At 46.5% G+C, this 24,085-nt stretch overlaps 1 protein-coding gene across 16 annotated transcripts in view; it reads left to right on the top strand.

Moving 5' to 3' along the window:
• The window catches only part of APBB2 (amyloid beta precursor protein binding family B member 2), a 403,357-nt gene that overhangs the window by 300,776 nt on the left and 78,496 nt on the right, over positions 1–24,085 (top strand). For all 16 annotated transcript variants that reach the window (XM_034958488.3, XM_055111303.2, XM_055111299.2 and 13 more), the window contains one exon: positions 21,664–21,810. In XM_034958488.3, coding sequence (XP_034814379.2) covers positions 21,664–21,810 — 147 coding nt within the window. The remainder of the gene's footprint in view (positions 1–21,663; positions 21,811–24,085) is intronic.

Here is a 24,085-nt window from a genome sequence, read left to right as displayed (position 1 = left end):
CAATGTCCTGAGTTATCTTTTAGCCCAAACCCTTCTCCCTCCTCAACTGCCCCCTTCCCCTCTCTTGTCAGATGACTAAAATGAGGTCTGAGTAAATCAGATGACATCCTGAAGGTTCTAGTCAGTAGCAGAACTAGGACAAAAACCCAGGGACTCATGGTTTCTAGTGCCTGCAACTCACTACACCAAAATCTAGAAAGCTTAAGAGTAATTAAGCACCGCCCCCCACCCTGCTATCCTATGCCCCTCCATTCTTGCTCTGTGAAGAAGGACAGATACTGCTGATTCTCATCATTTGCGGCAATTGAGTTCTATAAAGTCACCAGCAACACTGAATTAGTGAATACTGAAGCATTGCTCCTAAAGGAAATACAGAGTTAGGTTCCTGCAAGCCTCTGGTCACAACATTTTCATCACCTGATCAGTATCTAGCCTTGTTTTATGTGTTTCCATTTATTTGTTTATCTATCTGTCTGTCTATCTATCTACCTATGTATTTATTTGTTGAGATGGAGTTTCACTCTTGTTGCCCAGGCTGGAGTGCAGTGGCGCGATGTCGGCTCACTGCAACCCCCGCCTCCTGGGTTCAAGCAATTCTCCTGCCTCAGCCTCCGGAGTAGCTGGGACTACAGGCGTGAGCCACTGCGCCCGGATAATTTTTATTTATTTTTATTTTTTTGATTTTTTTGAGATGGAGTCTCGCTCTGTCACCCAGGCCAGAGTGCAGTGGTGTGATCTCGGCTCCCTGCAAACTCCGCCTCCCGGGTTCACACCATTCTCCTGCCTCGGCCTCCCAAGTAGCTGGGACTATAGGCGCCTGCCACCATGCCTGGCTAATTTTTTTTTTGTATTTTTAGTAGAGACAGGGTTTCACCGTGTTAGCCAGGATGGTCTCGATCTCCTGACCTCGTGATACGCCCACCTCAGCCTCCCAAAGTGCTGGGATTACAGGTGTGAGCCACCTTGCCTGGCCAATTTTTGTATTTTTAGTAGAGATGGGGTTTCACCATGTTGGCCAGGCTGGTCTCAAACTCCTGACCTCAGGTGGTCCGCCCATCTCAGCTTCCCAAGGTGCTGAGATTACAGGCATGAGCCACCACACCCAGCCCCCTTATTTAGTGTATGTTATTGATCCGTTGACCTTCAACTCATGGCCACCAGCACCATAACTCACCCCTGAATGACTTACCTAACATAAGTATTTCTCCATAAGGCACCTCATAGCCTTCTCGCACTTAAAAGCACTTTAGCACTGTTCTCGGGAGCCATGTTAAACAGCAAAATCACTGCTAAAGGGCACGAAAATGTGAAAAAAGTGGTACTAAATGGATCACAAAAAGGACACCTCTTTACAGTATGAGAGCTGAAACAAGATAGGGGAATGTCACTTAGCTCAACCTCAGCTAGGAACATGTGCATTGGGCAACTCAAGTGTTTTGCCACCCTGTACATGTCCACAAATGACCACAAAAGCACCAGGAGTATGGACTTTGGGGTTACAAATAAACTTTAGCAAGTAGGTGAACTTGCAGATATGGAATCTGCACATGATGGGGATGGAGTGTATTTGCACTTGAGCTATTCGGAGGAAGGACTTTATTCAAGGCTCAGTGGCATTATTCTGAGTGGACTCATGTACAAAGGCACATTTTAGGGTAGAGAGTACCAAACTAGTTCTGAATTGCCTCAGATTCCGCCTAGGGAGCATGCTTACGGCAAACAGTTGTTAAAAACCATACACTTGTTTATTTATTTGAGAATTGCATTTTCCATATTGCAAATATACCTGTTACTATTTGAGACTGAACTATGTAACTTCACCATCGGCCCACAGCGTCCCAGCTCTGACCTCCCAGACTGGCGGGTACAGCCTGCCTGCTGACTGCAGGCTGTCTCTGCTCCTTTCTTAGGATCAGCGTCTCCCCTAGAGCTCACGTGGCCTAGAGCTCATTTCCCAGCGAAATGCAATGTTCTACTTCATGTGCACAGTTTGGTGTGCATTCCGATTTTCCTCTGTGCTTACTCTGCAAATAACGTTTCTCAGCTTTGCAGCAGCGAAACGTAATCTATAGTGTAAATCAGCCATGCGGACCTCAGGACTTGCTTTCCAATCTTTTCCAAGACTCCTGCAGGGGAAAACTAAAATACCACTCACACTTTCAGGGAGTAAGAATGGTTTCCCAGTAGCACAGACATCTGCTGCGTATCAGCAGGAATAGAAGCGGGATTCTGCCAGCCGAGCTTCTTGGCCTCGACTTCCATGGGCCCTTACTCAGACTCCGAGAAGGTGGGATGTGAATCTCATGTTTACTGCCACACACTCAGATTTGCTTGGCATTTGAGCATCTCCAGCAGCAGATTTGATGAAGTTCCCTTTTGTGTAACGTGTTCACTGTTCCACCAGGGGAATTTCCACAGTCACTCTCAGAGCATTCTTAGACATACTTTTGCAATAACTGAGCTGTCCTTTTTTTTTTTTTTTTTTTCTTTTTATGAGAAGGAATCTTGCTCTGTCAGCCAGGCTGGAGTGCAGTGGCACGATCTCAGCTCACTGCAACCTGTGCCTCCCGGGTTCAAGCAGTTCTCCTGCTGCAGCCTCCTGAGTATCTGGGATTACAGGCACCTGCCACCACACCCAGCTAATTTTTGTATTTTTAGTAGAGACGGAGTTACACCATGTTGGCCAGGCTGGTCTCGAACTCCTGACCTGGTGATCCGCCCGCCTTGGCCTCCCAAAGTGCTGGGATTACAGGCGTGAGCCACCGTGCCCAGCCATTGAGCTGTCTTTGTAGGCCTTAGGCTGCGGTGGGTTAGGGGTGTCTAAGAAGCATTGTGATTGGGAGTGTGGCTATGGGGATTTGACAGCAGCCCTATGTCAGACTGCCAGGGGTTGGATTTAAGATGTCTCTTCCACAGGTTCCCATCCCACTCTTCCATAAGACAATCTCTATTTCCTATTAAATAAAAAAGAGTATTTTGCAAAAGCATTTGGCTTTTTGAACAAACTAAATATTATCGCGTTCTGTGCTTGTCCCGTATCGCTGAGTGCAGAAATAGTCCAAACCATACTCTCCAGAGCTTCTGCAGGCCTGTTCCATGTCTAGCCGGTCCGATTTAATGAGCAGGCCTTTGCAGCATCCCAGTGCTCTGAAGCTCAAAGTCTGTGTAGGGTCAGAGGGAGGAGGGAGGTGATGTCATGACAATGAGTTATCTAGATCCCACTGGTACCTAGAGAAGAAATTAGCACAAAGTTCTGCATGGAGGCTCGGCTCCAGCACAGGAATCCGTGTCCCCCTAGGTGTTGGTCTGGGACCAGCTGGAGGCCCACTTATGAGGACTGCAGACACATTAAGAGCTCAGGATGCACCTCTGTTGAGGTGTCCCAGGACCCTTGGATATGGGCTCCAGTCTGCAGGTTCCAGGCCCCAGCAGCTTATGATGGCGCTCCTGATAAGCCAGACATGGATTGGATTGGGCAGAGTAAGCCCACAGGAAGGACTGGCCCTGTGGCCTACAGTGTAAGACACCTGGAGTTGGACATGTTACCTGACTCTAGGTCCCCCGACTGAATCGATATTTTATATGACTTTTATATCACTAGGCATGGCTTAGATCAGGATTTATTGATAATTTAGAGCTAATCATAATAAAGGTTGACACATTGTATGCTTACCAGGTACCATTGTGAGCACTTTATACACATGATACCACTTAGTGCTCCCAACATTCCTTAGAACATAAGCACAGTCATCCCCCAGTACATGCGGAGGACTGATGCCAGGACCCCCGAGTATACCAGATCCACGCATACTCAAGTCTCACAGTTGTCCCTGAGGAGCCCGCAGATTCGAGAAGTCAACCCTCTATGAATTCTGCATCCTGCAGATACTCTATTTTCAATCTGCATTTGCTTGACAAAAATCTGTGTGGACCTACACAGTCCAAATAATCCATGTTGTTCAAGGGTCAACCCTATGTCTGTCGTTTCCATGTTAGAAAAGCCAAGACACAGGGGAAGGTCAGCAACTTGCCGTGTGTCACACAGGAATTAAGTAGGGAGCTGAGATTCAAACTGCAATCTCTGGCTTCAGAGTCCAGGCTGTGTACAATTTTACTATTATTCCAATAAAAACAACTGCTTCCCATAGGCTGTGCTGGACTGGTTGCCAGGGTTCACAGCCCCTTGAATCCACAGCAGTGCCTGCAAAGGCAAGATTATCCCTCCGGTGATGCAGATGAGGAAACTAAGGACGATGAATGTGCTGAAGGCACAAATAGGGAGTGGTAGTCCAGGACTGCCAGTCAGGTCTGGCCTAGCCTTGCCATGATATTTCAGTCTGTCTCAAGCTCGAGTGTCTTCATCTGACAAGTATTTCTTGAGCATGTGGCACATCCGGGGCCACTTTTGGGTGGTGGGTATACAGAGGTCCACAGAACAGGCCTGATCTCAAGGATCCCCCTTTAGATTGAGCATTTCTGCTAATAGAACAGCTAATGTAGAGCAGAGAATGGGGAATCAAGACTAGGGCTGGGAGCTGGGCCCAGTGGCTCATGCCTGTAATCCTAGCACTTTGGGAGACTGGAGCAGGTGGATCTGTTGAGCCCAGGAGTTGAAGACCAGCCTGGGTAGCACAGTGAGACCCCATCTCTACAAAAAAAGAAAAAATTAGCCAGGTATGGTAGTGCGTAGCCTGTAGTCCCAGCTACTCGGGAGGCTGAGGTTGGAGGATCACTTGAGCCCAGAAGATTGAGGCTGCAATGAGCCATGATCTTACCACTGCACTCCAACCTGGGCAACAGAGCAAGACCCCTCTCTAAAAATTAAAAAAAAGACTAGTGCACTTTAGGAGGCCGAGGCGGCGGATCACCTGAAGTCAGGAGTTTGAGGCCAGCCTGGCCAACATGGTAAAACCCTGTCTCTACTAAAATTACAAAAAAAAAAAAAAAAAAAAAATTAGCCGGGCATGGTGGTGGGTGCCTGTAATCCCCGCTACTAGGGAGGATGTGGCAGGAGACCATCACTTGAAACTGGGAGACAGAGGTTGCGGTGAACCTCAGATCAAATCTAGCTCTGCTGTTTATTTACATTGTGACATTAGACAATTCAACTAAGTTCCCTGAACCTCAGTTTCTCATTTAGAAAATAAGAAATACAGCACCTACTTTGTAGTGTTGTTGTGAAAACATGTTGTGCTACATGTTGTAAAGCATGCAGCTTGTGGCAAGTGATGTGTAAATGTCAGCGCCCACCTTCATGCTTTCCCTGCCAAGACCAGACTTGTATATAAAACACTCAGCACAGAGTGAGCCCTCGATAAATAGTCACTGCTAGTATCATGATGATTATAAGTGATTATCAGATTACATATGTCTAATGAGATATGCCTGCAAGTTCATCTTTAAGTAAACATACACTTAATTTGTTCCATGACATTCTGGAAACATTGGGCTACGTCTCTCGGTTGAACCCACCTCTGCTCAAATTTTCCATTGATAAAAATAGGACTCATAATGCCAGCCTGGTTCCTGGGCAGGAAATGACTAATGCAATTAACTGTTTCTGTACTAAATCACAACCCGGAGGCATGTCTCTGGCATGAGTGAAGAATCGTCAAGGATCCTGGCTGTTAGGATGCTGATTGTCAGGTTCCTCTGCCTGCATCGTTGTTTGTCAGCCTGCAGTGGCCTGGGGATTGAAAACTGGAGTGGGTTTCCTGCAGAGAGCAAACCCTTTCATTAGCCAACCTGAACATGCAGTCGACTGACACTTGCGTTTCTCTCTGTAAATTAATAAGTTGGCATTTCTGGTTGATATTTTTAAATTTGTATGACTTGTTCATAACGTGCTGATGATTGAACCTGCTCAGCAGGTTAATGAGAGTCGCTGTGGGGCAGGCATTGCAAATAATGGTGATTGCATGGTGCACCGGCCTTTCTTTAGTAGCAGAAGCCCTTCTGTGTAAGGGCAAGAGCAGGGCCACTGTGACAGGGGAGGCCCAGAGGCCTCAGCCCCACACTGGGCTCCTCTGCAGGTTGCCCCTGGACCTAAGAGTGCTACACCTCTGGAAAACAGTATGGAGAGCAGTGCTGTGGCCTGGAGGGAGGAGGACGCAGCTAGCAGGCAGTTAGTTGGTTCCCTGGGCATTTCCTTTGCCTCCATAGGCCTCCTTGCCTCCAGTGATCTGTTAGCAGGTGTTGGGTGATGGTGCCCCCTACTGGACAGTTTGCACAAGGGCACCCACACTACCTCAGGGCTTTTGGTGCCTGCAGTGGCGGGCTCCCCCATTGTCGGCTCTGAGGTACTTCTGAGAAGCCTCAGGACCAGCCCAAAGCTATAAACGTAGAGCTGGTGGGCTTTGAAGTACTCACTCCCCATTGAGGGATTATTTTCTTCTCCTCAGGGTACTCCTAGGAGGTCTCGAATTCTTCGGGGTCTCTTTAGAGTGGGGCTGGCCTCCCTGGGCTCCGGTGCCAGCCGGGTGTAGCTACTGGGTGCACCCAAGATTGTGAGGAGGGGAGGAGGCGTGTTGTGCACACGTGTATGGGGTGAGAGGCATTATAGGTGTGGCCTGGGGATGCCGGCCTCCCTGTCTCCGTCAGGAAAGCCAGCATTGTTGCCGCACCTAGGAGGCAGCAAGGCGCGGTGACAGGAATGTGTCAGGACACAAACTCAGGCTTCACTGCCAGCTCTGCCATATGCTCATGGTTACCTGAAGTGTATACACCACCGTGTGTTTGTTGGCTGGGGCTGCCATAACAAAATACCACAGACGAGGTGGCTTCAACTACAGAAACATTCTTTTCTCACAGTTATGGAGGCTGGGAGCCCAAGGTCACTGTGAAAGCAGGTTTGGCTTCCCCTGGGGCCGCTCTCCCGGGTTTGTGCTGGCCGCCTTTTTGTTCTGTCCTTACATGGCCTATTCTCTGTGTGGGCGCCTCCCTGCTGTCTCTTCCTCCTCTTATAAGGATACCACACACACACACAGACACATACACACACATACACACACACATATACCACACACACACCACACACACCCACACCATACACATATGCCACACACACACACCACATACACATACACACATACACACACACACACCTCACAGACACACACCTGGGCACAGTGGCTCACGCCTGTAATCCCAGCACTTTGGGAGGCCAAGGTGAGCAAATGGCTTGAGCCCAGGAGTTCCAGACCAGCCTGGGCAACATGGTGAAACCCCATTTCTACAAAAAAAAAACCCACCTTTTTTTAATTAGCAGGCATGGTGGTGCACACTTGTAGTCCCGTCTACTCAGGGGAGGCTGAGCCCAAAAGGTGAAGGCTGCAGTGAGCTAAGATCGTGCCATTTCACCCTAGCCTGGACAACAGAGCAAGACCCTGTCTCCAAAAAAAAAAAAAAAGGGTCAGGCACAGTGGCTCACACCTGTAATCCCATCATTTTGGGAGGCCAAGGTGGGCAGATCACCTGAGGTCAGGAATTCAAGACCAGCCTAACCAACAGGGCGAAACCCCATCTCTACTAAAAATACAAAAATCAGCCAGGCTTGGTAGCACACACCTGTAATCTCAGCTACTTGGGAGGCTGAGACAGGATCATTGCTTGAACTCAGGAGGCGGAGGTTGTAGTGAGCCACTGCACTCCAGCCTGGGTGACAGAGTGAGACTCTGTCTAAAAAAAAAAAAAAAAATATATATATATATATATATATATATATATATATATAAAATTAAATTAAATAAAGCATATCAGTCCTATTGGAGTAGAGCCCCATTGTTAGAGCTCATTTAACTTAATTACTGCATTAAAGACCCTTTCTCCAAATACAGTCACATTGGGGGTTAGGACTTAAGCATAGGAATTGGGGAGGGGACACGATTCAGTCTTAACAACTACCCTGTACCTCAGTTTCCTCATCTGTGAAATGGCAATGATAATATCTGCCTCATGTGTTGATATGTGGATTAAGTTGATTAAACAAGATATGTAAAAGGAAGTCTCTAGCTGAGTCCTTTGCATGTATGTCTATCTGTACCTAGATCCATCTACATATACACATATAGACATGCATATATGTGTGTATATATGCATATTTACATATACATGCATATATACCCATGTGCACATATATACATGCATATGTACATGTATATACACACACTCTCAATAAGTGCATGTGTGGGACACTCCTTTCTGCCACCTCTGTTTTAGGAAACCTTAAATTTGCCAGGAGTCTGTTTGCTTATCTCAAAAATGGGAGAGAGGAGACCATGTGGCCTAAGGGAAAAGACATCTCACTTTGGGTCAGAAGATTGAGGGTTCAAGTCCTTTCATGGTCAAAATGTTTCCAATGCTTTGTATGGACACTTAAAAAAGATGCAGAGTCCCTCTTTCACTGGGTTCACTGGGTTGTGAAAATTGAACTAAATTAAGTTAGGTAACTAATAATAAAGCACCTGTGGTTACATCAGAGCACTGGAAATGGAAGTTTCCTCCCTCCTCATTGGGACTCTGAAATCCCCTTAACTAAGTACTGGTGGGAATTTTTGTTTTCTTTTTTCTTTTCTTTTCTTTTTTTTTTTTTTTTGAGACAGGTTTCACTCTGTCACCCAGGCTGGAGTGCAGTGGCGCACCGCAGCTCACTGTAGCCTCTGCCTCCCAGTCAAGCCATTCTCCTGCCTCATCCTCTCACCTTAGCCTCCTGAGTAGCTGGGACTACAGGCATGTGCCACCATGCCCAGCTAATTTTTAAATTTTTTTGTAGAAACAGGGTCTTGCCATTTTGCCCAAGCTGGTCTCGAACTCCTGGGCTCAAGCAGAAGCCACCTCAGCCTCCCAAAGTGCTGGGATTATAGGTGTGAGCCACTGTGCCCAGCTGAGAATGCTTTTAAGTTAACAATGAATACTTAGAAACTATGCTTAGAATACATTGAAGACATTATTTCATTGCCATGCAAAAATGTGTATCTTGTGTCTTAAAAGGAAAGCATGTTGATGTCATGACTTTAATGCTACACAAATGTATATCTTAAATTAGAAGCCAAATCCAGGCCCCTCCAGGACAGTGGCACCCTCCCCCTCTCCAGCATGGCCTCAGACCACTGACCTTCATCAAACTCATTCTCCCTTCCCCACGCGAGCCACACAAGGGGTCAGGAAGGTGTCTAGGCTGCTGTTCTGGACCATCGTACCCTTATCAAAGAGATCTCAGTGCGGAGGAGTGAGGAGCTTTGGCCTCCCCTGAATAAGCGTGAGGAAGCAAAGATTCCCCAGCAATAAAGTAGATGCCGAATCCCCAGCAATAAAGTAGATGCCAAATGTCATCTCAGCCCCCACTGGAGTGAGACTGCCTTTGTGCATTCTCTCCAGCACATCAGTGGTTCCTATAAATCTCACAATGATTGCTTTTCTCAAGGTTGCTTCGTGGCAAGTCTGCAAGTGCGCTTTCTCCAACAGAGGGAGGAGGTTAGGAATAGACTTCGCAGGCAGGAGCTGACTTGGGAATGGCCCAGGGGAGAACAAGTAAAGGTGCATCTGCTTTGAAAGAATCCTTTCGTTTTCATTTAAGGACTTGACATCAGGGAAGTTTTATATCCTGGGAACTCGCCTGGCTCCGTGTTGTGTGTGAAGAAGGATTGTGAGGCCGCTGCTCAACTGCGTTGCCTCTTTCTCCTTCCTTGTGTCAAATAATGTAGCTTTTATTTTGTATGATTGCGTGTGCGCTGCGTGTTTCCCAACTGCAGGGGATGGGGTTAGTATTCCTGGCCCTGTGAGCAGAGACAGAGGTGACCCAGGCTGGGAACCACCCTTCATGAAGGGACCGGCCATTAGTGGGTGGCGGGCAGGCAAGGAGATGGATATCGTGGGCGATATTTCAATTATGGCTCAACCCTTAGTGCCTGGCACATGGTAAGTGCTACATGGGGGTTAGCCATGATCATGGCCGTCCTCTTTGTAGAAGGGCCTGTCAGAGGTTAACATCAGGGGAGCTTTTCCAGTTATGTGTCTTGCTCTGAAAAATAGGAAGGGGGAAAGTTAAGTTAATGGCAGTAGTGGGCCCAGGGCTTCAAAGGGCCATGCATCGTGTTTTCTACCTGAGTGCTCAGTGTATTGTAGACAGTCTGGGGGAAATGGCAGGAACAGCTGGAGCGCTCATGGGGACCAGTGTAGAAATGCTCTCTGGGTCCTCCCTGGCCACCATGGTCTCTGCCATGCTGAATAATGAATCAGGCTGATTCCTTGCTTCAGCCAGATGGAGAACTGGGTCAAGCTTCACTCCAGAGAATCCCCAGACACCTCTCTGGCAGAACCCACTGACATCCTAGATTTGAAAAGCATTTCAGTATTTAAAAAAAAAAAAAAAAGCAATAACAAAGCCTAGTTATATTTAAAACCGTATACATAATGACAGTGATCTCCGTTTCTGCCTGTAATGACCACAAATGGCCAGTTTACTAAAAACTTCTTTATTATGGAGGCAACATCCAAGAGGTATTTTGAATCTTGAAAAGCTTGCCTGTTTTTTGTATGGACTCTGTGAAAGTTGTTTTAGGTCATAGCCCTTTGCTCACTGGCTGCCTTTTTATTTATTTATTTATTTATTTATTAGATGGAGTCTCACTCTGTCACCCAGGCTGGAGTGCAGTGGCGCCATCTCGGCTTACTGCAACCTCCGCCTCCCGGGTTCAAGCAATTCTCCTGCCTCAGCCTCCCAAGTAGCTTGCACTACAAGCTTGTGCCACCACGCCCGGCTAATTTTTGTATTTTTAGTAGAAACGGGGTTTCGCCATGTTGGCCAGGCTGGTCTCGAACTCCTGACCTCAAGTGATCTGCCCGCCTCAGCCTCCCAAAGTGCTGGGATTACAGGAGTGAACTACTGCACCTGGCCCAATTGCCGTATTTCTCAGTGAAACCTGGGTGGTGAAAAGACCCTGGGCTGCGGGCAGAAATCAGACCCGTTGCTGTCTACTGGCTACAGTAACTGGGAGATGACAGAGGGCTGTACTTAACTCTTAGGGAAATGTCGCAAAACATGCGCTATCAAATGTAACAAATGTACCCTAAGTGTACATTATTCTGGCCACCAATGTGAAATAAATAGTATGTGGGCTATATGATTATTAAAAAGGTTCTTCTTCATAGTCACATATAGCAGGAATACATGGCTTTTTTCCACCTGACCACCAGAACATAGATAGAAAAGGTCTCCATAGAGCAGCTATGCAGCATAGGCAGCAGCTGGGATCACCATGTTCCTAGGATCTAGCAAGACAGGCTGGAATCCCATATCCTGCAGTGGTCTGTGTATCCTCCCCAAAACCCTGCCCGTTCCCTGTGGCTTCTATTTCTCTTATGTTGAATCCCTATTCTCTACGCTGAAACTTTTGCATGTTCCTTTTTCTCTGCCAACGTTCTCCTCAGCAGAAGGGTAACACCCTTCTCCTTTAATTCCCCCTGACAACATCAGCCATCTCTGTAAGAGGCCCTTTGCTGGTGCATCAAGGGTAATATCAAGGGGGCTTACATCAAAATCAGTTTCTTGCATCATTTTTTATCTATTTATTTTTTTGAGACGGAGTCTCACTCTGTTGCCCAGGCTGGAGTGCAGTGGCACGATCTTGGCTCACTGCAACCTCTGCCTCCTAAGTTCAAGCAAGTCTCCTGCCTTAGCCTCCCGAATAGCTGGGATTACAGGCACCTGCCACCACACCCAGCTGATTTTTGTATTTTTTTTTAGTAGAGTTGGAGTTTTGCCATGTTGGCCAGGCTGGTCTTGAACTTCTGACCTCAGGTGATCCACCCGCCTTGGCCTCCCAAAGTGCTGGGATTACAGGCGTGAGCCACCACACCTGACCCATTTTTAAATTTTATTATTGTTTTTTTTAGAGATGGAGTATCGCTCTGTCACCTAAGCCACTGCTGGAATGCAGTGGCTTGATCCTAGCTCACTGCAGCCTCAAACTCCTGAGCTCAAGTGATCCTCCCACCTCAGCCTCTCTAGTAGCTGGGACTACAGGTGTGCACCACTGTGTCTGGCTAATTAAAAAAATTTTTTTTACAGACTATGTCTCAGTTTGTTTACCCAGGCTTGTCCTGAGCTCCTGGCCTCAAGTGATCCTCCTGCATCAGCCTCCCAAGTAGTTGGGATTACAGGCATGAGCCACTGTGCCTGGCCAGTTTCTTGTATTAAAAACTGGGTGTTGGGTCCAGGTGGGGTGGCCCATGCCTGTAATCCCAGCACTTTCGGATGCCAAGGTGGGAGGATCACTTGAGCTCAGGAGCTTGAAACCAGCCTGGGCAACATGGCAAGATCTTTACTCTACAAAAAATAAAAAATTAGCAGGGTGTGGTAGGCGCCTGTAGTCCCAGCCACTTGGGAGGCTGAGGTAGAAGGATTGCTTGAGCCTGGGAGGTCAAGGCTGCAGTGAGCCATGATTGTATCACTGTACTCCAACCTGGGTGACAGAGTGAGACCCCATCTCAAAAAAATACAAAAACAAAAACAAAAAACCTGGGTCAGACTTTCTCACCTTCACAAGTCATTCAGTCCTGCCTGTCAGCTCCAGCCACCCTGAAGTTGTGCAGCCCTTTCTTGCCCCTCCCTACTTTCCTATACCCATTTCTTCTGTTCACTCTTAAATTCCTGATCATTTCCTATGTAGAGCCATTTAACCGGTTTCCTCATCCACTAACCAAAAGAGGATTGTGATGCTAACTAGAAAGCTTTTGCTAGCCCTGATTCATGTACACACGTACAATACGTGTTGATGTCTTGACGGTGAGCACTCTGCTATCTAACCTCCTTGAAACTCTTTTAAAGTACAGTAAATCCTTACTTAACATTATTAGTGAGTTCTTAGAAACTCCAGCTTTAAGAGAAATGATGTGTAAGGAAACCAGATTTTTTTCTCATCAACATTATAGCAAAACAACATTGAAAGAAGTTGAACAAAACCTTATTCAAGGTAGGTCATTTTGCTTAAAGTCACAGTTTTCAAGAACCTATCAATGATGTTAAGTGAAGATATACTGTACTTTGTATTTTTACAGCTTTTAGAAAACTGGTGAGAGCTTTGGACCATCTTTCCATCACACACACACACACACACACACACACACATACATAATTTTGGATATATTTTCAGGGTGTTTAGAACTTCCTGAAGCCCATCCATGGATCTCCCAGGTCCGTGGACCCTTAATAAAATCCCTGAAGTGTGGCCGAGCGCAGTGGCTCACGCCTGTAATCCCAGCACTTTGGGAGGCTGAGGTGGGGTAGGCAGATCACTTGAGGTCAGGAGTTCGAGACCAGCCTGGCCAACATGGTGAAACCCCATCTCTACTAAAAATACAAAAATTAGCTGGGCATGGTGATGGGCGCCTGTAATCCCAGCTGCTCAGGAGGCTGAGGCACAAGAATCGCTTGAACCTGGGAGGCGGAGGTTGCAGTGAGCCGAGATCGTGCCACTGCACTCCAGCCTGGCAGACAGAGCGAGATTCAGTCTCAAAAACAAAAAACAACAACAAAAAAAACCCTGAAGTCAGCTGATGAGTCAGCCTGCCCTTCTGAAGAGGACAGAGCACCCCTCACCCCCACCAGGCTCTGCATCTCTCCCTGTCCCCCACCACCTAGGGGTATCTTTATTGATGCTCAGTCATTAATTGTAAAAACAAAACTAGATTGGCATAGCTGGCTATGATGTGTCAGGATTGGGGGATCAGAGACCTTGAGAAAATAGTGGCCACCTTTTCTCACCTATTTCCTTTGGGCCAGGCCCTTTGCAAGATTCTTAATCTAAGTCATCCCATTTCATCATGCCAGGACCCTATGAGGTCCATCCTGTTATCCTCATGGCAACAGATGAGGAAACTGAGGCTCACCAAGATTGAGTAACCTGGGTCACACTGCTAATAAGTAGCCGACCTGAGATTTCATCCCAGAGTTAGTGGCTTCAACACCTGGGCCCCAAGCCACTCTGTGCTGGGCCCCTTCTCCCATAGTTGCACCTTACTCTTCTTGATCCATGTCCACAGAGCTGTGTGACCTTGGATGTGGCAGCCAAACGAATATGCCCTTCCAGTTTTTTGAAATACTACCTAGGGCAGAGTGTTTGGTCTGTTTGTCCCATTGATAATAAGTCTCCGGTGCCTAGCACATGGTAGGTGTCATAAATATTTGTTGAATGAATGAATTAATCTGTCCTGTAAGGCTCAGCTCAATTTCATGTTTTTAAGAAACTGTCCATCACTAACTCTGAATTAAAAAAAAAAAAAAAAGCCCGGGCTCAGTGGCTCACACCTGTAATCCTAGCACTTTGGGAGGCCCAGATGGGTGAATCACTTGAGGTCAGGAGTTGGAGACCAGCCTGGCCAACATGGTGAAACCCTGTCTCTACTAAAAATACAGAAAATTAGCTGAGCGTGGTGGTCTGCGCCTGTAATCCCAGCTACTTGGGATGCTGAGGCAGGAGAATTGCTTGAACCCGGGAGGCAGAGGTTACAGTGAGCCAAGACAGTGCCACTGCACTCCAGCCTGGGCAGCAGAGTGAGACTCCATCTTAAAAAAAAAAACAAAAAACAAAAAACAAAAAAAAAAACACCTCCTTCCGTGAGCTCCCAACCCATGTTTGTGCCTCAGTGTATCCTTCATGGTCCGTGCTATAGATTGCTGCTATGTGTCTGCTCTGTCACAAGCTTCTCAAGAGCAGGAACTTATCTACTCTCAGATACTCTCAGGTAACTCAGATGTATCTACAGGGAAGAATAGGCACTCATCTCTGTAGTCCTCCAGGACCTAATAGGCACTCAGGAAATGTTATCATCGCGAATACACAGTTGTTATTGTGCTGCAGGATAATTAGGCTCGAGTGGTAAATGATTCCCATAGATGACTGTTAATTAGGATTACATTTGTAGTGTCGGGCCACATTTTAGCTTTTTGATGTGAACTTTTTTAGTTTTCTAACATCTGTAACTTAACGTTGTTATATGTTCTGGTACCATTTACCTTTTGGTCACTGTCCCTCAACAGTCACAGAGCAGCGGCTGTGCCCTGGGTGTTGGATATGCTCCTTCATGGACATGAGCTCATTTTACCACTGTCTTCTTTGGTCCTGTACCCCGAGGCTGACTTTCCTGGTTACAGGCAAGGCCTGTATCCCACGGCTCACTGGCTCCCGGCCCCTGGTCTCGCCCCTCACTGCATCCCCTGCCCCACCTGGTCCCTGAAGGAGATCCCCCAGTTTTCTGACAGCATGCTCTCATTTTGCTGCCTGCATTAAAGCCCAGAGAAAGGAAAAGGACAGAAACCTAGAAATTCAGCAGGAGAAAAGAGAAATGGAAGACAGGAAAACAAAAATTGAAATAATAGTATCTTCCGGAACCAGAGAGAATGAAGTCCATATTTGCTGAGGGCCTACAATGTCCCAGCCACTTGCCCTTCTTCATTTCCTTATCACTGTTCAACTGAGTAACCTTAGATGCCTGGAAGCTGAGCATCCACTGATTGGAATATAATTCGAACCCAAGACCATCTGGTCATAGATACCCAGGCTTTGCTCTGTGTTCTGCTCCACGACACATGTTTTAGGGAGAGGTCCTCTGCAGGTAGATGGCTGTATTATAAAACTCAGAGATAGAAGCTGCACCCAAGATGAGTGTTCCAACTAAGATAGGATGACTCGATTCCACTGTGGAAGAAAAGAGAACAAATGGGAGAGAAGGGGGCCCAGGTCAAAAGCTGTGTCCCTTCTGGGTCAGCCATGACCCAGATCCCTTAAATGCCCATAGTAACTAACAACAATAACAGAAGCAGCAGCAAACTCGAATTTAGCCCAGTTAATCCTCACAACATTTGTTATGAGACAAGTTATTTTTAGTACCCACATTTTATAACGAGGACATTGAGACACAGACAGGTTAACTAACTCACCCAAGGTCAAAAATGGTAAGAGGCAGCCCTGGGATTTGAACCTAGATTTTACTTTCAGTCTGAGGAACCACATAACTTTGGGAACCATCTGTCTATAGCAGTGGTTCTCAAGGTGTGGCTCCCAGATCACAACTTCAGCATCATCTGAGAGCTTGTTAGAGATATAGATTCTTGGGTCCTACCCAGACCTACTGAATCAGAAACTCTGGGGAAGGGGCCCAGTGTTGTGTGTGTGTGTGTGTGTGTGTGTGTGTGTGTGTGTGTGTGTGTGTTTTTCTTTTTTCTTTCTTTCTTTTTTTTTTTTTTTTTGAAATCGAGTCTCACTGTTGACCTCAAGTGGTCCGCCTACCTTGGCCTCCCAAAGTGCTGGGATTACAAGCATGAGCCACCATGCCCGGCCTGTTATGTGTTTTAAGAAAGCCCTCCAGATCATATATTCGTATGTATCGTGGTCTACAGTACATCTCCACGTGCTGGCTTTGGCTGAAATCTGTTAAACTAGAGAAATCCTTAAAATCCACTAATAGAAAAGAGTAAAAGTTTATCAATAATAATAATAAAAGCCGGATGCTGTGGCAAATGCCTATAATCCCAGCACTTTGGGAGGCCAAGGTGGGTGGATCACCTGAGGTCAGGAGTTTGAGACCAGCCTGGCCAACATGGTGAAACCCCGTCTCTACTAAAAAGACAAAAAATTAGCGAGGCGTGGTTGCGCATGCCTGTAATCCCAGCTACTCAGGAGGCTGAGGCAGGAGAATCGTTTGAACCTGGGAGACGGAGGTTGCAGTGAGCTGACACCACGCCACTGCACTCCAGCCTGGGCAACAGAGTGAGACTCCATCTCAAAATAATAAACAAACAAAAAATAATAATAAACATTTGCCAAGTTTTGACTGTCTGCCAGGCATGATGCTAAGCACTTTACCAGCATTATCTTCTTTGGGCCTCGCACATGCTGTTAAGTATAGGTGGCATTATTATTTTACAGATGAAGAGACTGAGACTTAGAGACCTGAAGTGACTTAACTCAAAGTCACCAGCCAGAAAGTAGCAAAATCGTGACTTGAATCCAGACTCCTCTGATGACACAGTTCTACCCTGAACCATTACTCTTTTGCCCTTTTGGTTAAGAACTGTTGAAGAATGGGCATAAGTCAAAGTGTATATGTTGTTTTTTTTTTTGTTAACTTTTTTTTTTTAAGTGGCAGATGACTTGATTAAATACTTTGAGCTCTTCCCATGCTCCAAGATGAGCATTTATTCCCAGAACTGATTACGCCCAGCATCCCTTCCTGGGTTTAAGGGAAAGTGGTGGTGGTTATGAACCTTCCTGGCCACACGGGGGCAGCACCAAACATTGCAGGTTGCTCGTTTCTGCTCCCTTCTTTGGGAAGAAGCCAAGCTGGCCCCTCGGGCGGAGCTGCCTATTCCCCCTTACACCTGTTTCCTCTCACTTAAGCCACATGGAATGGGGTGAAACTCTTCAGATGAGAAACTAAATTAAAACAAGAGCAGGGTTACCCAAGAAAAATGATTTTAAATAAACTCACTATAGTAATATGTCAGGCTTATATTCATCAGTATGACAAAACAATTTTTTTTTTTTGAGACGGAGTTTTGCTCTTGTCGCCTAGGCTAGAGTGCAGTGGCGCGATCTCGGCTCACTGCAGCCTCCGCCTCCCGGGTTCAAACGATTCTTTTGCCACAATTCTCTTGCCTCGGCCTCCCGAGTAGCTGGGATTACAGGCATGTGCCACCACACCTGGCTAATTTTTGTATTTTTAATAGAAACGGGGTTTCACCATGTTGGCCAGGCTCGTCTCGAACTCCTGGCCTGAAGTGATCCGCCTGCCTTAGCCTCCAAAAGTGCTGGGATTACAGGCATGAGCCACCACACCCGGCAAAAACAGTATTATTAATGTGCTGGGGTGAGGTCGGGTGATTTGCATATTTTAGCTAAGAATGATACTCTGGGTGTTCAGTGAGCTGTTAGATCAAAATATTTGTCATCTTGGATTCCAAGGAGAGAAAACAGCCAGTATTCTTTTTTACCTTCTTTGTTGTTACTGAATTCTTTTGAGCAGTCCTAGGTTGTAGGATTTTATAGTAGACAGCTGGAGACAGTGGGAAAATGCATTTCTGACTTCTGGTTTGAAGAGTATTATCTCACAGTAACATTGCTGTCTTAGGGCTCACTCCAGCCAGGGTCACTAAGATGCTCTCCTGGTGGTAGCTTCTGTGGGTCTTGAACCCCATTTCCACAGTACCCTGTCCAAGCCCCAGTTTCCATGCCAGAAGCCGAATTCACCGGAATTTTGACTGAGGTGATCATATGATTTATTGTCTAACCCAGGACACTTTTTGAGAGTAAAAGGAGCTGCTCTGAATAATTTTGCCAGAATGACAGGGATACCCCAGAACTATTGAGGGGAAAATTGGGACATGTGGTCACCCTAATACAAATCTCTCATTTTTCCTTCTTGATTATTCAGTTAAGAGTTACATGACACTGTATTTATTTGCTCATTCATTCAACAAATGTTCAAGTGTTTTTTATTTTCTACGTTCACTACTTATATTATTTTCTCCTCCTGAAAACCCTCTGAAGTAATTATTATTATTGCTCCCATTTTTACAAACGAACAAAATTGGGACTTAGTAAATGACTTGTCCAAGGTCCCACAGTACATCAGAGAGCTGAGATTAGAATGCAGGCTGTCCCTACTCTTGATCCACATACGCTCAGAACTGTATTGAGTTCTGGGTGCGGTGGCTTACGCCTGTAATCCCAGCACTTTGGAGGCCAAGGCAGGCCAATCACTTGAGGTCAGGAATTCAAGGCCAGCCTGGCCAACATGGTGAAACCCCATCTCTACCAAAATACAAACATTAGCCAGGCACGGTGGTGTACACCTGTAATCCCAGCTACTTGGGAGGCTGAGGCAGAAGGATCACTTGAACCCAGAAGGTGGAGGTTGCAGTGAGCTGAGATCATGCCATTGCACTCCAGCCGGGGTGACAGAGCAAGACCCTGTCTCAAAAAAAAAAAAAAAAAAGAACTGTATTGAGGTCACCGGCTGTTTATCCAGCCTTGTTTATCATCCTAACACCATCTGACATTGTCCCCCAACAAAAATCTCAGAGGCATATAGCAAAGTGGTTAAGTGTAGGAGCCCAGAAGCCAAACTGCCCAGGTTTGAATCCTGGATCTACCACTCACCAGCTTTGTGCTGAACCCAGTTTCCTCATGTATAACATGGGTACAGTAACTTGGTATCAACCTCAAAGGGTTGGGGTGAGGACTGACTGAGATAATACTTTTGACATTTGAATAGAGGTGGTAGGAGACAAGGTTGGAATGGCAGGCCAGGGGAGTCAGCTGGGACGCTGTGATTTTACTGACTAGGGCCTGGGTTGGGAACCGACATGGGAGAGAGGTTAGTGGGCTGCACAGCACTTTCTGGAGAGCAGGGCCTGGGCACTTAGGGATCAGACTGGCACAATTGTGCGTTTTCATAAAGCAGCACATTTGGTGGAGTGCTTCTGTGGAATATTCGACACATCCACCTGGAGAAACACACTTTGGTCTGAGACTGAGGGAGCAGAGCTGCGGAGGGGGCAGGCAGGCCAGGCAAGACCTGGCTAGCTCTGAATTGGCCACAGCCAGCTCTGGCACCCGGGACCTCCTCTTCACCATCGGGCTGGTTCCCTGCAGTGTGTACACATGTGCAGAACCTTTCCCCAAGACTCAGACTCCTGAGTAGCCTCTGTGGTTGTCACGGGGACTGCCTTCTCTTTTTGGTTTCTTTGTGAAAGGCACCTTGTGCACCATCAGCAGAGTGGCTGCTGAGGTGGTCACACAGCCTTCTCCTCTGGGACGTGAGGATCAGCGCACTGTTTGCTTAAACAGGCTGTTTTGTCTTTGATATTTTGGTAAGTTTTTTTTTTCCGCTTTGACAAAGTGTGATCATCCGCTCAGGAACGAGGTGCCCAGTCTACGCACGGTGACTGGAAGAGGGAATGTGGCCCTAGACCGAATATGATCACTTCAGGACACTTTGCTGTATTCATTCATTTGGTTATGAAGCTCACATTTGGAAACTTTACAAGCTGTTCTTTGAGATCCAGTCTGTTGGCTCCCAAGGAAGGGTGGCTCCATGTCTGCCTTTCCTATCTGGGGAAGGTGGCCTCTGCAACTGCTGGACAGCTTGCATGGGACCAGGGATGCAGAGAGAGATGAGGGACCCAGCTCAGACATGCGGCAACCCTGGTGATCACCAGCAAGGCAAATGCTGTAGCCAAGTCACCCTTACCTGCACTGGGAAGTTTTTTCTTCATACGTCTTTGGATTTTTTACTTGTTATAATAAGCAGCATATAGAACTTTTTTAATTAAAGGGAAAAATTGAATTACAGAACTTTAAAAAAGAAGTATGATCTCAAACAAAATATCTCTAAGTGATACAAGAATAAATGGTTTTAAAAGCACAAATCTGTCAATTCTGCAAGCACTTCAGCATTTAAAGATTCCCTCGCCACAAACGCTATAGGACCTGGCACACTTATTTGTTATCATGAGTGGATACTTTTTTTCCTTGTTTTGTTGCCTTTCTGGGTATTAGAGAAAACACCTTGCTTCTCTGTTATTAGAAACAAGTGCCTAACATGTAGTTAATTCATTCTGTCTCCACCGTTTCTAGGTGCTTACCAAATAACAGATTTCACAGGGTTGCATTTCTCACTATTTAAAAAACTGCCTTATAAGAAGTATCAGGAGCTTAGAAATTTTTGTATCCATTAGCCATATACTTATATTTCTGGTAATCTATTCTTTTTTTTTTTTTGAGACGGAGTCTCGTTCTGTGTCGCCCAGGCTGGAGTGCAGTGGCGTGATCTCGGCTCACTGCAAGCTCCGCCTTCCGGATTCACGCCATTCTTCTGCCTCAGCCTCCTGAGTAGCTGGGACTAGAGGCGCCCACCACCACGCCTGGCTAATTTTTTGTATTTTTAGTAGAGACGGTGTTTCACCGTGTTAGCCGGGATGGTCTCGATCTCCTGACCTCGTGATCTGCCTACCTCGGCCTCCCAAAGTGCTGGGATTACAGGCATGAGCCACCGCGCCCGGCCCTCATAATCTATTCTTTTTTTTTTTTTTTTTTTTTTTTGAGATGGAGTCTCGCCCTGTCTCCCAGGCTGGAGTGCAATGGTGCCAACTTGGTTCACTGCAACCTCTGCCTCCTGGGTTCAAGCGATTGTCCTGGCTCAGCCTTCTGAGTAGCTGGAGTTGCAGGCACCCACCACCATGCCTGGCTAATTTTTGTATTTTTAGTGGAGACGGGGTTTCGCCATGTTGGCCAGGCTGGTCTCAAGCCCCTGACCTCAGGTGATCCACCCACCTCAGCCTCCCAAAGTGCTGGGATTACAGGTGCTAGGATCACAGGTGTGAGCCACCGCACCTGGCCTTCTAGTAACCTATTCTAAGAAAGAAATCTGAACACATCAGGCAAAAAGATATTTGTCACTACATTTTTTTAAAAAGCAAAAAATAGTTACAATTTAATTTCCAGCAATAGAGGATTTGTTAACTCAATTAGATGATTGAACATAATGAAGCAAATAAAGGTGCATTAAGTGTAGTACCTTTTAGTTGCGGGAGGGGAGTAGTGTAAACTGATACGATTGACCAAACCATGGAGTGACTTCTTGTCCTCTTTCACTGTCTTCCAGTGTTTTGCTGTGCGTTCTCTGGGATGGGTAGAGATGGCAGAAGAGGACCTCGCCCCCGGTAAAAGTAGTGTTGCGGTCAACAACTGCATCAGGCAACTTTCCTACTGCAAAAATGACATCCGAGACACGGTCGGGATTTGGGGAGAGGTAAGTGGCATGTAGAATGATGCACGGCAGGCTGTTTACGTTCTCCTGCATTTCAGGAAGCCCCACAGCTCAGTGACACATGGTACTGAGGGGCTCCGGGGCGTTCATCAGGTGCCTTTTCCCATTAATGCAGGAAGTGTAGGCATGGTGCCCCCGTGTGACTGATCCCTTAGCACTGCCAGATGCCAGTGAGGACTGGGGCCTGGAGAGAGAGCGTTTCTCAGTAGCTAAGTGACACAGATTCATGGGTGAGCTTTAGGGGCCCAGAACTCCTCTAAACATGCCTGCAAAATGGGATGTGCCAGTGTATAAGAGCAGTTTTGCAGACTGGAAGAAGGACCTGTATTCTCAAAGGGGAAGGTGACTTCCACACATCCACACAAAAATGTTGATGCCTCTGCTTTAAAAGTTGACAAATTATTCTTTTATAACACTCCTCTTTACTTAGCATCTGAAGAATCAACATTATACATGAATTGTGGAATTGATATTTATATACTTCTCCCTTTTAACAGAGTGATTCCATTTTGAAATGTTAGTTGAGATAATTTCAGAAAGGAAAAAATAAGTACAGATACCAAATGTGTATGAAACTCACATCAAACCGGAAAAGCTGTATTCCTGGTGTGCTCTGAGACCTGTGGAAAAAGCATTTTGGGAGCATCTTGGAATAGTGTTTGCTACATGAATAGATAGATGTTGTTCTCTCTGCTTCTAGTGAACAGAGCAGTGGTAGAAAAGTTTGCTTTTTGGTTGGGCTGATTGGGACTCCACTCACATTTTCTCCTAGCAGCACGTCCCAATGGGAGGTAGGTTTCCAAGCCTTTCCATGGTGGAGTTTGTCTCCTTAAAGTGGAGCTGAATCACTGCATTGCCAAGCTGACTTTTAGATTCTAGGCATAAGGGAGAGCTGGAAGAATTTTCTTCCATCCAAGAAAAGCCATTTACCCTCTTCTGTTGTTTGACTTTACTGTACTCTCTCACCGCATTATCTCCCATCCAAATACCCAAGCCTGGCTGAGCATAGTGGCTCATGCCTGTAATTCCAGCACTTTGGGAGGCCGAGGCAGGTGGATCACCTGAGCTCAGGAGTTTGAGACCAGCCTGGCCAACATGGTGAAACCCTGTCTCTACTAAAAATACAAAAATTAGCCGGGTATGATGGCACGCACCTGTAGTCCCAGCTACTCGAGAGGCTGAGGTAGGAGAATCACTTGAACCTGGGAGGCGGAGAGGTTGCAGTGAGCTATCGTGCCATTGCACTCCAGCCTGGGTGACAAAGTGAGACTCTATCTCAAAAAAAAAAAAAAAAAGAACAAAACCCAGGCCTATGTTTCCCACCAAATTCTCCACCTGTCTTCTCTCTCCTTCAGTCAAAAATGCTGTTCCTTCTTGGCTAGGATTTAGAAGGTAGGTGGTTGTGACTTATACTAATATGTGAATGACTGACCTTTGGAGGAGCCAGAGGACTAAGGCAGCATGCTCAGCCTTCTGAGTAGCTGGTGAATCTATTTCACCACAACAGCGCACAAGTTCTGTTTTCTGCCAGTGCTTTCATCTGTAAATGGCTTAGCTGCTCTTTGGGGAAGATTTGAGACCAGGCTGGATCTCAGCTGTAGACAGGCCACAGCTTCAACGCTGGCTGACAGAGGCACTGAGATACCTATTTCTGCCTCCCTGAGCATCAGAGCTGTATTTCACTCTGAGAATGTTTGGTAGGAAACTAAAACATCATTCCCCAAAACTATACCAGAAAGCAATTTGTCTGTTTTACTTTGAGATTTGAAGACCTACCGAGAAGCCTCACTGTTCTGCTGAGCCAGAACTTCCATCATCAGTGCTCCAGCATCTAGATGACCTTTAGGAGAGAGAGTCTTTCAGCTGTGCAACAGATGTTTAATGATGTCCTAAAATTATGCCGGGGAGATTGCAGGGGGAATCAAGTTGAATAGTCTAGTGCTTCTGCCCACAAAGAGCCAACACAGGTGGGGAGATGGGACACCAGAGTGTAAGACTCTGAAAGATAGTGCAGGAGTTGAGAAACCTGGGTGTTCCCCTGTGCTGGGATCCCAGCAGCACCCACAGGTTCTATGTCAGACCTTGAGCAAGTTACTTAACCTTTCAGCCTCAGTTTCCCCAGCTGCTAACTGGGATAGTAACAATCCAAGCCCTCAGAGGGCAATTTAGAGAGTTCATGAGCCAGTGCACCTTAAGCACGTAGCCTAATGTTGTCATTTAAATGTTTGCCATTGTTAGTGCTGAGAAATGTCACGAA

This window comes from Pan paniscus, chromosome 3 (genome assembly GCF_029289425.2).
Source record: "Pan paniscus chromosome 3, NHGRI_mPanPan1-v2.0_pri, whole genome shotgun sequence".
Lineage (NCBI taxonomy): Eukaryota > Metazoa > Chordata > Mammalia > Primates > Hominidae > Pan > Pan paniscus.
This window is presented reverse-complemented; position numbering and strand designations above follow the sequence as displayed.